The sequence below is a fragment of the Melanotaenia boesemani genome, chromosome 21, assembly GCF_017639745.1.
Source record: "Melanotaenia boesemani isolate fMelBoe1 chromosome 21, fMelBoe1.pri, whole genome shotgun sequence".
Taxonomy (NCBI): Eukaryota; Metazoa; Chordata; class Actinopteri; order Atheriniformes; family Melanotaeniidae; genus Melanotaenia; species Melanotaenia boesemani.
This window is the reverse complement of record NC_055702.1, coordinates 10,054,009-10,070,358: the sequence shown is the minus strand read 5'-3', so window position 1 is coordinate 10,070,358 and position 16,350 is coordinate 10,054,009. Positions and strand designations below refer to the sequence as shown.

General features: G+C 38.5%; 1 protein-coding gene across 4 annotated transcripts; it reads left to right on the top strand.

Annotated features, from left to right (window-relative positions):
* Positions 1-346: 346 nt before the first annotated feature.
* fbxo11b (F-box protein 11b) lies at positions 347-14,564 on the top strand. Of its 4 annotated transcripts, none has more exons than XM_041974721.1 (22): positions 347-677; positions 1,872-2,035; positions 2,260-2,320; positions 2,526-2,667; positions 2,777-2,906; positions 4,045-4,128; positions 4,297-4,429; positions 4,583-4,689; positions 5,304-5,415; positions 7,606-7,712; positions 7,800-7,937; positions 8,017-8,234; positions 8,320-8,500; positions 8,626-8,748; positions 9,871-9,956; positions 10,125-10,201; positions 10,284-10,427; positions 11,872-11,982; positions 12,065-12,172; positions 12,269-12,377; positions 12,886-12,984; positions 13,183-14,564. In XM_041974721.1, the coding sequence occupies exons 1-22, from the start codon at positions 590-592 to the stop codon at positions 13,310-13,312; spliced, it is 2,652 nt and encodes an 883-aa protein (XP_041830655.1). In that variant the 5' UTR covers positions 347-589; the 3' UTR covers positions 13,313-14,564. The 4 variants fall into 4 exon arrangements, with proteins under 4 accessions (XP_041830655.1, XP_041830654.1, XP_041830653.1 ...); XM_041974720.1 differs by having other exon boundaries at positions 2,523-2,667; XM_041974719.1 differs by having other exon boundaries at positions 2,260-2,341.
* Positions 14,565-16,350: the final 1,786 nt, after the last annotated feature.

Genomic DNA, 16,350 nt, shown 5'->3' with positions numbered 1-16,350 from the left:
TTTTGGCACTCTCTTTTGGGGTAATTCCGTTTTTTGCATATGAATAACAACATTTCTCCAATGCAATCATACTTTCACAAAGAAATGGGACATTTTAAATAATTCCTCATTAGGTAAGGGTTGCAAAATGTACAAACTGATGACCGGAGAGACCTTTGACGTGTTTAGTACGTGCGTTGATCAAATCGCCGTTTGAGCGATTCCCAACCCTAACATATAGTTTTGTTAAGTAGTTTAATATCAGCCTTTTGATTGGTCGCTGTAAGCGAAAAATATACTACATCAGATTTGATTGGTCGAGCCGACATTCTGTTCTTTTTTTCTCGCGATTGTTTCCCGTGTGGGTTAATGGCTCCTCCTGCTACAGACAGAGACGGAGCTGGCACCGAGCATTGAAACTGGGGGGAGCTGTGACACCACGGAGAAAAAGAAGAACGCAATTACACTTCAAATACCATTAGGTTTTTGTTTGCAATTGTTTAGAGTTATCTAAGAAAAAGATTGTCTGGGTGGCAGTTTGGGTCGAGGGCTAAATTTAGCAGCGGGCAGTCGAGGATAGCGGTCTATTTTTCGACAACCAACTCCCCAGATGAACTCCGTCAGAGCCACCAACAGGAGACCCAGGCGAGTGTCGAGGCCGCGCCCGGTACAACCCGAACGGAACAACGGGGACAGAGGTAAGCTAGGCCATGGTCAGCTAATGGTTTCAGACTAAGCTGTGTCATGCCGTAACAGTCTTTACGTAGCCATTATTTTTCCCATTGGCTTGTTCGGCTGTGCTAGACACGTCTGGTTTAGCAGGAAAACCCGAGGCTTCTTGCTCTGTGGCTCAGGCCAGGCCGCGCTTTGTTTGGCTTGAGTGATCGGGGCTAGCTAGCTTACCAGGTTAGGAGGAGGTTGGGGGGTTGTCTTCGCTTAACGTAATGCGTATGTAGCTACACGGTCATCATTTGTGGCTCGTATTCCTCAGCTGGAGGCAAAAGGATCGATTTCACACGCACTAATCACAAGCTTAGTGTTTGCTCGGCCGCTGCATTCCCAGCTGTCACAACCGTTTCTGAGGGTGTAAATCTGAGGACTGCCATTTTTGGGGTGTAACGTTAACAAAAACATTAGCAGCGATTGGGGGCAATGCTAGCTAGCTTCTTCGGCTTCAAGAGGCCACGGAGATCAGCTGTGATAGATGATACTGTGATTTGGAGGAATTTACTGGGATAATTTTATGTGCTTTTGGTCTGTTGTGTGAAACCATTTTTTGTTATCAGATTAAGAAAACATGCCCGTCTTCACTGCCGGCGCTTGCTACCCGTGGCTTGATTTGTTTACACCGCGGATTTACCAGCTACGCAGTTCAGTTTTTAGCCATTAGCCGCACGTCTAATCGACTTCATTTGCGGCCCCATATTTGACAGCGGCACAAAAGATGAGTGCGGTTCTGGCCGGCTAAGAGGCAAATGCATAATGACTGGTATTTGTTAGGAGCTACCAAAATTGAAACAAAAAAAAGCATCTTTACTGCAGAGAGCGCATCTGCCTTTATCAATCACCAACCTTTGTCTGCCTTACCAACTATAACCCTGACTGGTCTGCGCAGTTGTCACATTGCATGCGAGCTTAATGTAGAAACCCCTGTCAGCAATGTATACTGCATTTCCTGCACGTTTGTGCTGTGCAAAATGGGCCTAAAATATAGATATTTTGACTTATTAGATAAATGCTAAATTATGAGATGTTTTTTGTTATTGTTTTTTTGTTTTGTTTGTTTTTCTTTTTTTCTAATTATATGATCCTGTTGTGTTTTGCAGCTTCGATCATGTAATAGTCTCTATAGACTGGGTTATTGATAACAAAACACTTGCTTTTCTATATAGATGAGGAGGCTCCTGCCGCAGCTGCAGCAGAAATGGCTATTGAAGAGTCCGGTCCAGGTGCTCAGAACAGTCCCTATCTTCTCCGACGCAAGACCCTGCTTCCCAAGAGAACCGCAGCTGCCTCTGCCACCGCCTCTGCCTGCCCCAGCAAGGGCCCAATGGAGGTTAGACTGTAGCTCAGGCTTGCATTTATGGGACATTGACTGCAGTTTGTGTGTCTACACTACAGGCTGGAGATTGCAAATGTGTAGGATTAAAAAAGAATTGCTGATTTGGTTTGTCTTCTAAAACCACAATAAGATTGTGACAGATCATTGAGCTTCCCTGTTAATTACTTAGTGCTTGGATCTTGGCTTGACATTTATATCCTGCTTGCCCTCTGTTTCAGGGAGCTTCCACTTCATCAACAGAGGCCTTTGGCCATCGAGCCAAGCGGGCACGAGTGTCCGGTAAGAGCCACGACCTGCCAGGTGTGTGTTATTATTCTGCAGCTGGATAAGGAGAGTGTTTGCTGTTTGAGTTATTTTTTTATGGTAGAATATTTTATGGATTTCTTTTTTTTCCCCATGCATTAAAAAAAAGCAACACTCATTGAGCTTAAAGGGATATGATTTTCTTCCCACTGACATTCTGTATATTGTGTGTTTTTAGCAGCTCCAGCAGAACAATATTTGCAGCAGAAGCTTCCAGATGAGGTTGTTTTGAAGATTTTCTCTTACTTATTGGAGCAAGACCTTTGCCAGGCAGCTTGTGTCTGCAAGAGATTCAGCCAGCTAGCAAACGATCCCATCCTGTGGTGGGTGATGCTAAAAACATGAATTCAGCTTTGATTTTCTTTAGCATGTTAAGGTCATTAGAAGACAGACAGCTAAAATTGATTTTATATCCATCTCATGGTATTCTAGGAAACGGCTATACATGGAGGTGTTTGAGTATACACGTCCCATGATGCATCCTGAGCCAGGCAGGTTCTACCAGGTCAGCCCTGAGGAGCATGAACACCCAAATCCTTGGAAGGAAAGCTTTCAGCAGCTGGTAAGTTAATCTCCATTTTATATTAATCATTTATTTGTTTTTGTATTTTTATTTATTTACATATTTTACATGTAATGATATTACTGTTTTGCGAAGCTATGTATAACGTACCAGTAAAACTCATGCAGCTAAGCAATTTATTAATATCTAACAATATGGGGTGGTAAACGAGTACATGGAAAGCTAAAATAATTTGGCCTCGCATTGAACATGTTGTAAAGTAAATAAATGTTTGGATATTAGTTTATCAAGTGTTGTAGTTTATACCAAAAAACATTAACACCTTTTTTTTTTTTTTTTTTTTTTTTTTTTTGTACTAAATTGTTTTTTGTCACATATACATATATAATGACCTGGTACTCTTGAATCTATTTTGAGCATTAGTTTTTCTTTTCATGTCAAATGAAATTGAGTCTAAGCGCCTTATTTTTTATTATTTGATTGTGTTTATTTTTATTTTTTTAAGCCAATGTGAGCACTCTGTAAAAGACATTATTCCCCAGTATTTGTTCACTCAATTATATCAAGAAGTGAAGTGTCATATGTAGTCCTACTAGTTTAATGTTTGTAATGTGTTATTATATGGACCTGAAACTGTTAACTGTAAACTTTTATATTTGGTGTTTGCAGAGATGGCGTGCATGTTTGATTGTAGTTTAGCATTTTTGCTTTAATAATTAGTAAATCAGAAAAAAATGGAGACGAAACATGTAAGTTTGTCATTAAGTAATTTAGTTTTTGAAGGCATCTTGCTTCTTGATATCGGCTACTTATGTTTATGTTGGGGCAGTTTAGAGTTCTTTATGTAGTTATATCTATTGCTGAACCTATTATTGTTGTTAATTGTGTTTTCTGGCCATATCTTCTATTGTGGTTCAGTTTGGGTTTCAGCTATGTTTTGTTAGATGCTCAACCTTTGCTTGTGAATGATGGAGTCTTAACTGTAAAATGTGGTGTACTTTGACTATGTCACCTTCGTGGGGAGCAGATATAACCTGTAATGACCTTTTTTAGAAAAGCTTTACTTTAATATTCAACTTTAAAAGTTAAACTTTTTTGCTCTGCTGTAATGAGTAGTCTGCATAATGAAAGCAGTGTAAGCCAACATGCACTGATCTTGTTTTTTTCTGTGTTGTAGTATAAAGGTGCACATGTAAAGCCAGGCTTTGCTGAGCATTTCTACAGTAACCCTGGCAGATACAAAGGAAGGGAGAATATGCTGGTAAGTTAAACCCTGCAGCTGAAGAGAAAAGCATTCAGTCTTCTAGGTTTGGCATTCCACAACTTTTTTAGGTATTTACTTTAAAAATTAAGGACTAAATTGTCCTCTAAATTTTAGTTTATATATGTTCTGCCTGAAAGTGTTTGTGCTGTTTTTTTCCCACCACAGTATTACGATACCATTGAGGATGCCCTGGGTGGGGTACAAGAGGCCCACTTTGATGGTCTCATCTTTGTTCATTCTGGCATCTATACAGATGAGTGGATTTATATAGAGTCTCCCATCACTATGATTGGTGCAGGTAAGTATGTTGTCTTCACTAAGAGGTGCTGAAGATGTGATGCTTCTGCTGCGTGCAATCTGCATTTCGCCTAAAAATGAGATACACTATCAGCTGTGTGTTTGTCCCTATGAAACGAGTGGTCCCTTTTTTTTCTCTCTCTCTCTCTCTCAGCTCCTGGAAAAGTAGCAGACAAGGTGGTGATTGAAAATACTAGAGACTCAACATTTGTTTTCATGGAGGGCTCAGAAGATGCGTATGTGGGCTATATGACCATCAAGGTAAATGTCTACTTCACATCTTGATGGTGTGATAGTAAACCAGATGGTGTAATCTTGAACATTTTCAAGATTTAAAGGATACCCCATGAATAGTGTTAAAATCATGAAGATTTATTTGACAACAAACAGTACAAATAATAATGATTTATTGATTTGGTGTTTTTGGCTTTGCTTTCTTTTTTTTTGCTTAGAAATATTTTGTTTTACAACTAAATCTATACTGCTGATGTCAAAAGATCAAAAAGTGTGTGTGTGTGTGTGTGTATATATATATATATATATATATATATATATATATATATATATATATATATATATATATATATATATATATATATATATATATATATATATATATATATATTATAGTTTTGCTTCCTCCCTTTGAATCTAAAGGATGTTCATGTGTTTTCACTTGGATGGCTTTCATCTTGTGGTATAAAGCGTCATTATTCCACTTCCTCGTTATATTCTGTTATAAGCTTGAGGTATTTGTGGCATTAATACCTTTTTTTTTTTTTAGAGACAACAGTCCGGTGTGGAAGTGGTGGTTTGACAGACGGTTGTAAGTAATTATATCCTCCATCTGACCTCAGCGGCTCTTCTCTCCTCAGTTTAATCCAGATGATAAGTCAGCGCAGCACCATAACGCCCACCACTGTCTGGAGATCACGGTCAACTGCAGCCCTAACATTGACCACTGTATCATCCGCTCCACATGCACAGGTAACAATGTTCTGCTCTTGTTGCAGAAAGAGAGAAAATGAATGTGCTTCTTGTTGGTTGAAGCATCAACCTTGCAAAAGTAGTATTTTCTGGAGGTCTGCTGCAGTATTTTTATATGGCATCATACAGCTCTTTGTGTTTTTTGTGTTCTTTTTAGTTGAGAGCTGAAATTGATGAGTGTTTTCACTCTGTCCCAGAGTGAGAGGCTAAATCTTTGATTTTGTTGACACGGTGATCGCTTTATGAGAAAACTTGCAGTCTTGGAAAATCTTAAAAAATATGTCCCAATTGTTGCATTTCTAATGTATTAGTACTTAGTTTCTTTCAGTGTTTGTGACAAGACCTGCTTGTACTTATTGTCTGATTAAGGACACATACCATGAAATGTCACAAGGCATTTAAAATCTGTGAGCTTAGATATTTATATGTTGCTGTTGTCCCTTATTCCCTTACTGGTCATTAGCAGTACTAGACTGTCACAGGATGACCCTGGTCTATTTTGTTCTTTGAGATGCCCAGATTATTATTTATGTATACGTTTTTGCTCAATTTTTCAGGTTGCTCTACATGCACTACAATGATCAATTTGCATTTGACCAGGTGCTAATTACCAGTTTATATAAGCTTCCAGACTACTCTTGATTGTATCATGCATTGTAGAAGAATTAGTGGGTGGGGATCTATAAGAACCCTGCAATTCCATTATGATTAAGGGGTTTCTGTTTCCTATATAAAACTATTATTGATGCATCTTAGTGCACCCTTTTTTCTTCTTTTAAACGGTACTTCATTTTAGGGGAAATATAATCACTATGTGACTGCATGTTACTTTCAAAGAGACATATCTTTTTTTTTTTTTTTTTTTTTTTTTTTTTTAAATAATTGTTAAGTTACTTCAGTGTCTTTTTTTAATTAAACAAATAGAAATTATGTGACCAGTCACTGATAATAAAATGTCTTTGAGATGGACATTGGCCATGTTTACATGAGTTTTAATTCTCCTTTAATTCAAAATAAAAATTAAATCCTCTTTAAAAAGATTTAAAATGGGCTTGTAAACACCTAATTCCGAATGAAAATGACCTTTCCAAATGAATTTTAAATCTGAAGTGCTTGGTTTATTCTGAATTAAAAAAAAAAAAAAATCCTCAATCATGCATACATTTCCAGTCGTTCTGCACATGCTCATTCCCTTGTCCTGTCACGGTGACAGTACAGTACTCTTATCTCCTTCTCCTCCTCAGCTGACCAAGGTGAAGTAGTATGCTAATGTTAAGTAGAATTACCATTTCCATGTGAACACGAATGATAATATTTTAATTACAGATTATTTAGTTCTGAATAATTCCAAATAAAAAAAAACATTGTGTAACTGTGGCCAATGCCTCTCACCTCTAAGGTGCTCAATAATGTGTAAAATAAAAAATAAATGCAAATCCTTGGCAATTCACGTTGCAGTAGTTTGTAAAGCGGTTTGCCACTTTTTTTTTTGTTAGATTGCAGATTTGACATCACTTGCTTGGTGTTCCTCTGGTTTGCAGCACCTACAACCCAGGTGTCATTTATCCTTTCCCAGGTGGAAGCGTATAATGTTGATTGTCATATTTGTAGTGTTGCCAACTGTCAGGACTGTTAATGTTACTACTGAAAGAACAAAATTTGCAATCCTGATAGAGGTGAGGGATTTAAAAAAAATTAAAACAAAATGGCAGCGTTCCTGCAGGAGACTGTAAGCTCTCTGTTCCCTCTAATAGAAGAACACTGATGCAAGACGACACTGACTGAAAATCCATGTTTTGGAACGTCGAGTTGAGTCCTTAACCCATCAGACATGCTGTGAAATGGGAAAAAAAATGTTCAGTCAACACACCCTGGAAATATTGTGAACAGTTCCATAATTCTTTCTCACTATGATTGAAGTCTTTAAGCAGCTGCAAAAGTTACTATATTCAAAATTGAAAATTTATCTTCCAGTTTTTAGAATGAAGACTTCAAAAATGCAACCGTTAATGTATTATTTAGTTAAATTGCATTTGTTGTCTAAGTAACTAGTTCTTAGATTATTTATAGTCAGATGACAGTTTAAGCATCACAAATGTGACAGTATGCATGCCTGTCTTTGTTTTTTAGTATTCTCCAAATTAATGTTGCATCTCTGTTTTGTTACCCCTCCTCTTTTTGTGTGTTAAGTGGGTTCAGCTGTGTGTGTCAGTGGACAGGGGGCCTGTCCAACCATCAAACACTGCAACATCAGTGACTGTGAGAACGTAGGGCTGTACATTACAGACCATGCGCAGGTAAAGATTATTGTTGTCTTTTCTATATATCAACAAATGCGCATACATGTATTCACACATACTTTTGACTGCTGTGCTTTGTTTCAGGGCATTTATGAAGACAATGAAATCAGCAACAATGCGCTAGCAGGAATTTGGGTAAAAAACCATGGTAATCCCATCATTAGACGTAACCACATTCACCACGGACGAGATGTCGGCGTGTTCACATTTGATCACGGCATGGTAAATGTTGTCAGCTATGCCTTGTCTTTTATTAGAAGAAGCATCACAGACCACTTAATTTGTCTTTTGTGTGTTTCAGGGTTACTTTGAGAACTGTAATATCCACAGAAATCGCATAGCAGGCTTTGAGGTAAAGGCATATGCAAACCCCACAGTTGTGCGCTGTGAGATCCACCACGGCCAAACGGGAGGCATCTACGTCCACGAGAAAGGGCGGGGCCAGTTTATAGAGAACAAAATCTATGCCAATAACTTTGCCGGTGTGTGGATCACGTCCAACAGTGACCCAACAATACGGTAAGAACACAGGCTTCACAGTATCTGTAGTTATTTTGAAGTTAATCTCAAGGCAGTTAACCAAGTTTTTTCCTTTTCAATTCAGCGGAAACGCTATTTTCAACGGTAACCAAGGAGGGGTCTATATATTTGGAGACGGGCGAGGTTTGATAGAGAGTAACGACATCTATGGTAACGCCTTGGCTGGAATCCAAATCCGAACCAACAGCTGCCCCATTGTGCGACACAACAAAATCCATGATGGACAGCATGGGGGCATCTATGTGGTAAATACACACTTTAAGTAGCAGCAGAGAGGCAGTATTATATGCAGATAACGTCTCTGTGTCGAATGAAGCTTAAACTCTTAACTTTGGAGGTTTTTGACAACTGGTCCTGCTTTGTGTTTCAGCATGAGAAAGGCCAGGGTGTGATCGAGGAAAATGAGGTTTACAGCAACACGTTGGCCGGAGTCTGGGTGACCACAGGCAGCACTCCTGTTCTCCGCAAGAACCGCATCCACAGTGGCAAACAGGTAAAATAGTTATGTTCAAAAATGACTTATCATTTAATCTGTTAAATTTAAAATAACCTCAAACACTGAGAAAGAGAGGAGTTCTGCTGGGGGAGTTTAGCTAACAGCTAATAAAATGTGGCTCCGGAGGAATTTTTTACCATCTAAAACGGCTCAATCCTCAAATTTTATTGTAGCTTAAGCAAACGCTGTTTCAAGGCTTTCCACATGGTCACTCCTATTTTGTTGCTGCTAGAACGTCCACGTTGCTATACATTGTCACACAAAGGCTTCACAGTATATCCTGTACGCAGCTGTGTCAACCTTGTTGGATATGCATTTGTGCTTTTCCTCAGGTAGCATTAAAAAAAAAAAAAAAAAAAGCACCGTCCTTGTTTTTTGGTTTAGATGGGCAATTATTTTGGTCACATACAGCAGCAGGACACATTTAGAGGCCACCATGCAGTAATGCTTAGAAATCTACACATTTTTCTTTTGAGAGTGTGTTTTACACATTAAATCAAAATCCAATCAAACTTTATTTATAAAGCCCTTTTCATACCAAAGTCAATTCAAAGTGCTTTACAAAAAAAAAAAAATAATTAAGCACAATTCAATTCATGCAACTAGGCTTCCTGTTCTTTAAAATATTAATCAAACATAATGTTGCCAAGCTGCTTTGAAATTCTTCGCCCCTGAATTGGACTGAGCCCATATTTTGACCTCTACCGTAAGTGTATTGTGCCTGCAGTGAGATGACCAGCACTGGACAAATGCCTCCACAAAAAGTAGCTAAAAATGTCATAAGGTTTTATTTTTCTTTGCCTTTCTCTGAAGAAGTTGTTAAAAGCATATGAAAAGTTGCTAAACAAATTGTGCAGCAGTTTTTCTGCAGAGAAAAGAGCACTTTGCCATTTTTACAGGCAGCTGCCAAAGAGAAAGGTTCAGTTTGTGATGATAAAGAAAAGAGATAAAGCACTACATTAGACTGGAACATTATACTCTGCATCTGGTTTATTCCATTTGCATAAATATGCTGAGACATGGTTGTTTCCCAGTAAAATTATATTGTTACAAAGTTCTTGTGATTTAAAATCATATCTTTTTTTAGTTTCTTGCTCATTTGTCCTTTTCTCCCTTCAGGTCGGTGTGTATTTCTATGACAACGGGCACGGTGTGTTGGAAGACAATGACATCTACAACCACATGTACTCGGGTGTACAGATAAGGTAATGATTGCCCTTTCAGCAAAATATTAATTAAAGCAACTTATTTTTTTATCTGCTGCAGTACATATGTCAATATATTAATGTCTGTATATGTGGAAACTTTTTTTACATGTACAGATTCATGTTTTCTTTTCAAACTTAGTGAAGAATAATTTGGATCTTTTACAGAACTGGGAGCAACCCAAAGATAAGACGCAACAAAATCTGGGGTGGTCAGAATGGAGGGATTTTAGTGTACAACTCAGGTATGTATCGGTAACTCCATTATTCTCCTATATGTGTTATTGTACATGTTTGTTTTTTTTATCTTACTGTTTTGTTTAACAGGTCTGGGCTTCATCGAGGATAATGAGATCTTTGACAATGCCATGGCTGGAGTGTGGATCAAAACGGACAGCAATCCCACACTGAGGAGAAATAAGATCCATGATGGCAGAGATGGAGGCATCTGCATCTTCAACGGAGGCAGAGGTACATGTAGTGATTTTATATCTTCAGTTAGAATAATGATCAAACAAATTGGGACCAGTTTCACAAAGCACTTAAAAATTTCCCCCAAAGCACTTGAGGATTACTATAGATCAGGGATCACCAGCTCCAGACCTTTTAGGCCAGGGTCATGTAGGTTTTAGATGTTTCCCTGTTGCAGCACACCTGATTTAAATTAAATGGACCTCCAACAGCTTGTTACCAAGCTCTGCATCAGCCTCTTGATGACCACATTAATTAGAGTCAGGTGTATCGCATCAGGGAAACATCTAAAACTTGCAGGACACTGGCCTCAGAGGTCCAAAGTTGCTATTTGAGTCTTATCTGCTCACAAGCAACACAAACGTGAGTTTAAGGAAATGATTAAATATAATAAAACGAAAACAAAAGCAGTCCAATTACAGACTAACAATACTTTGAATGTTTATTTTTTGAGTACTTGAATGCTAACGTGCCACTAGTCACTTCACTGTTGGGTTAGCTTAGGTTAGCACTTTTATCTTGTCTTTTGTAGACTGGTGATAAAGATGATGATAGAGACTGAATGATGCAACACATTCGTGTATGGACCTATCCCTCACCAATAACTTGGTGGTCATCTGACTGTAAACTTTCAACACAAATCAGAAACTGTACATGGGTTAAATTTATAATGCAAAATCAGTCACTTGTGATTAAATTTGATCCAGCAAAGTTAATTTCCTTATTTTATTGCAGGGGTGTCCAAAGTCAGTCTTTGAGGACCACAGTCCTGCAGGATTTAGATGTTTTATTTACTACAACACACTTCATTCCAATGCAGTGGCTCTCTTCAGTAGCTTAAGTTCTGCCCAATCATGACCTGTTAATCTGATTCAGATGTGCCTCAGCAGGAAATATCCAAAACTTGCAGGACAAAACTGCAGTATAGATACAGTTGAGGGCAGGGGTGCTTGTAGCGCAGGATAGATGGTTACTTTTCAGTTGGATGTTGCTAGTTCAACCCCTAATTTTTCCAACATACTTCTCAAAGCATTCATAAGCAAGAAACTGAAGGCTGCATCTCATTGTGTGGCTCACTTGTAAACAGATTAAAGCTTGTGCCAAGCGAATGTAACCTGAAGGCACCTTTTCATCTTGGCTGCTAAGATTTTTATGTGCTACTCTAAATTATTTAAGGGGATCTTAAAGACAAAAAGTAAAGTGAAACTTTAATATTTTTAAGCAAATGTTCAAAACAAAACATATATATGTTATATGAATCCTTTACTTGGACTACAGGGAAAATCTCCAGGTCTGATTTTAAAATTAGTTTGTCAAACCTGAAATTTTTATAGTGCATTTAGCCTGCTACTTGTCACGTGTGAATGTATCTATAGTGTTTTTAATGTTTCTGCCCAGTTTTTCCAGTGCACAAATAGCCAGTTATAACATTTATGCCCTATAGGTTTGCTAGAAGAGAACGACATCTTCAGAAATGCTCAGGCTGGTGTGCTGATCAGCACCAACAGTCATCCAATACTTCGCAAGAACCGCATTTTTGATGGTTTTGCAGCAGGTTGGTTTGAAAGAATCATCACAAATTTCCTCTCAAATTCTCTTGTTTTGGCTTATGACGGGTTTCTCTTTTCCTTATCCAGGTATTGAAATCACTAACCATGCCACTGCAACACTGGAGGGCAACCAGATTTTCAACAACCGCTTTGGAGGTCTGTTTCTGGCCTCTGGGGTAAACGTTACTATGAAAGGTTTGTTATTGCTTTGTGAAATTTAAAGATTGGACCAGGCTGGTTGTCACATTTCTGCTTGATGACCACCTTTACTTTCTATTTCCACACATTCAGATAACAAGATTCAGAATAATCAGGATGCCATTGAGAAGGCAGTGAGCAGAGGACAGTGTCTCTACAAGATCTCCAGTTACACCAGTTACCCCATGCACGACTTCTACAGGTCAGCTTTTATACACTTGCATAGCACTAAATGAGGATTATCCCAGCACTGCTGTCGTCGTGTTGTATAGGTTTGCAGAGACATGTAGTTCTTGTCTGCTGCTTCTCAGAGTTGTCTGTCAGATCCTGCACTAGTCAAATGTATAGACACATGTACCTGTTTATTTTGAGCGTGCAAGTCTCAGCTTTGGACTGGAATTTTGTGTGAAACCGATTTTGAATGGAGGCCATTTCTTTTATTTGTATTTCCTATTTGCAGTGAATTTTCCCATGATCTTATAGCCTCTGTTTTCGTTGAATTCCCAGAACATTCCTCTCTGTAATCTCAGAGACACAAAAACAGACGCAAGTGTTAATATAGATTGGTGTGTTGTTGGCTGACAACTTACCCAATGTTATCTAAGTGTAAAATCCACTTGTATTTATTGACCTTTGAATTTCTGTTTGTCTCCGTCATGTTTAATGTCTTTATGAATTGTTATGAAATTAAATCCCTTTTGTCTCGCCAGGTGTCACACCTGTAATACAACAGATAGGAATGCCATCTGTGTTAACTGCATCAAAAAATGCCACCAAGGACATGATGTAGAGTTTATACGGCATGATCGGTGAGTTTTTTTTGTTTTGTTTTTTTTCTATATTTAGATCTTTGTGTTTTGAGCAAACATATTAAACATTGACAAAGTATTGATAATTTTTTATCACTAATTCAATATTAATTTTAACAAATTTGGAATGTTGTTTTTTTTGTTTCCTGGGAAGGTGAATAAGTTAAATGTTCATAATCCCTGGCATTTTTGCTCCAGGTTTTTTTGTGACTGCGGAGCAGGAACGTTGTCCAACCCGTGCACGCTGGCCGGAGAGCCCACACATGACACAGACACTTTGTATGACTCGGCGCCGCCCATCGAGTCCAACACGCTCCAACATAATTGAAGGTGTCTGGTTGAGTTAACCACCCTCACATAAGCATACAGACACATTACATTGCACACAGCCTTACACACACAGTTACATTCACACATCCACTTGCAGCCATAAAGACCCAGAGAGACTCTGATTGCGGCGCTCTCAGACGGGATCGATGTGGAAGAGGCTGCAGAGGAAGCAACTTCCAGCCTGAAACGCTGCAGCAGGGGGAGCAGTGGAGCTGAGGGTAGACTGACAGAACAGCCACAAGAGATTGGAACATTTCTTACTGCAGTCTGTAAACAAAGAGGATGGGAAGAGAAGGGTTGTGCTGAGGGCCTGACGAGGTCAGTTGATGGCACTTTGAGTATGAACTCCTCCCTGGATAATCCTCAGCTCCGGGCCTTCCTGTTTTTCTCCTTCTTAAGAACTGCTGTCAAAGACTTCCTGCTTCCTCAAAGCTGCCATTCCTATTGGCTGGCCGAGCAGTTGTAACTAGGCAACAGATGGGTGGATGTTATTCTGTGTGTGGATAAGAAGCAAGATTGTGTGAGTGTTATGGAGCACTTGGGCTTTTTTTTGTTTTGTTTTCTTTTTTTTTAATCTGATCAATGGATTTTATTTTAATGCTTTCTCATGTAGTTTTGTATTTTCAAGCAAAAAGCTGTATTTGAATGTCTTTTATTTTATTATATATTATTATAATTATTATTATTTTTCTTTGGTTAGCGTCCCCTCGTCCTGACCCGTCAAACTGCAGAAACTCTTAACGTCCCAGTGGTGAAAATTCTTTCTGTGAAAGAGAATCTCATTTAAACACTATAAACCCTCTCCAGTGTGTTAGTTTAAATGGCAGGTGGAGTTGCTCCACACTTGTATAAAGAGGTGTGTGTAAATGTGTGTCATGTACAGTGCAAGTGCTGCGTGTGTGTGTGTGTGTGTGTGTGTGTGTGTTTATAAGTTGATGCAGTCAGTGTTTTGTGGAGAGGGTTTCAGTAGGAGGCGTCCAAGCTCCTTTTGAACTGGTACAGAAGAGTCGGTCTGCAGTCCCCGCAATCCTCCCCGTCTCCCACTTGTGTATCGTGGTGACTGTGGCTCCTCATGCAGCCTGAATTGTATGCATGTACCATAACATCTAGACTTAATATATTGTGAAGTATTCAATAACCATTATGTAGATGCTAGTTGGAATTCAAAAAGGGGTATACTTTCTTAGAAAGAAAAAAAAGAAAACAGGAAACTGGCCATTTCTAAGAAAATAAAACTTTATTAGATCAAAGACGTCTTCTTTTGAGTTCAATTCCATCATCAAGTCTCTGTATCTGAAAGATGCTGCTGCTGAAGAACTCCAGGAGATTGAGTTTGACTGTGGAAGTGCCGATCACCTGACTGGTCACGACGGCACTGATCTTCTACACTTCATTTGGTGGTCATAAGAAACCCTCTGGACAAAAAAAAAAATCAAAAGGAGCTGCTTGGATTTGGGGTTAATGGAAATTTTGCAGATTTCATTCAATTCAACTGTGAAATGGAGGAGACGGTGAAATATTAAGTCACAAGTTGTTTGGTGAGACATTTTAACAATGACTACTGGATTGCATTGGAAAAAAAAAAGCAAAGGTCATAAAAATGTAGCTGAAACCACTGAGCTTTTTGAAGCATGAATTAATACAAGTGTAGCGGAGCAAGTTTCATACAATCTATTAAGAAGATCACCATTTTTAGGTTTCTGACAAATGATTGTGGGCAAATAAATCATTGTCTGCAAAATGAAGGAGAAAAATAAGAGTTGTTCATTCATTTGGAGAGAAACAGCAGCAGATTTTTTTTTCTTATAGCAAAATATTTCGGGGTACTGTTTCATTAGTTTAGTAGTACAGCAATGTAGCATTATAAATAGTATACCCTGCCTTGTCTTTGGTTATGTTTGCTTTGTCGAATGTTTGCAGAAACACTACAAGGGATAAACATAATTCACAAATGAGTTGGAAGTGTGTAAAACTAAACCTGCTGGATTGATTTTAATTGAAATCTGCATTTCTGCAAAGTTCAAACATGACTATGAAAAACTATTTCACAGCAGAAAATATACAAAAGTATGTTTTCTTAGTTAAAATGCAAGAGTGTTGGGGTGGGGGGGGGGGGGGGTGTTCTTTCTGAGAGAAGTGATCCAGTAATGAAGTAGTTGAAGTGTCTATTGGAAGAGCAGCAATGCAGCATTATTACAAGTACAAGCAGCAGATTTTAATCCCAATTCCTCTGAGGAAAATAGATATAAATAAGTGGCTTTAATTTCAGGGTGTATTTAAGTCAGTGTTGAGTCAAAGTAAGTTTCACTGATATTTATTAAGGAAGGAATTTAATGGAGATCTCTGACTCAGAACCAGATTTAATGCATATCTTGGAAGCCAATCCTTGATCAGTAAAGTCTGTTGTGTCCTCAGATGCTGCAGTTTAGCCTGCAGTTAGTAGTGAGTTGTCATATTTAAAAGAAAAACAGTCATCAAGTTGAAGATTTCCATATTCAGAAATAGGCAAAAGTTTTTTCTAGAAGTGTCATCAGGTGTCTTCTTAAAGAGATCATGTATTGTCTGTATTATCTGTCTCTGAAAAGGGGCAAATAATTACCACCATCATCTTTAACCCTGTTACACCCAATCCATCGCCGGCGACATTAAATGCCACTCAGTGAGGATACCACATACTGTCCCTAATACATTCTTATCACATTGTTTCACACAGGCAATATTACATGCATCATATTATAATAAAACATTTTGAATCATGTTTGGCTTTTCAGAAAAGGGAAAAACAAAGTGACTTATTGTCAGAGGCTGCACACACATATTATCTACTTTTACACGGCCTGGTAAAAAGAAAACGGACTACCTTTAGCTCTGATTACAGCAGGATTCACTGTGGCTTTATTTCAATAAGCCTCTGTAATGTCACAAGATTTATTTCCATCCAGTGTTGCATTAAACTTTCACCAAGATCTTGTATTGATGGTGGGAGAGTCCGACTATTACACAAAGCTTTCTCGAGCACGTCCCAAACGTCTCTGA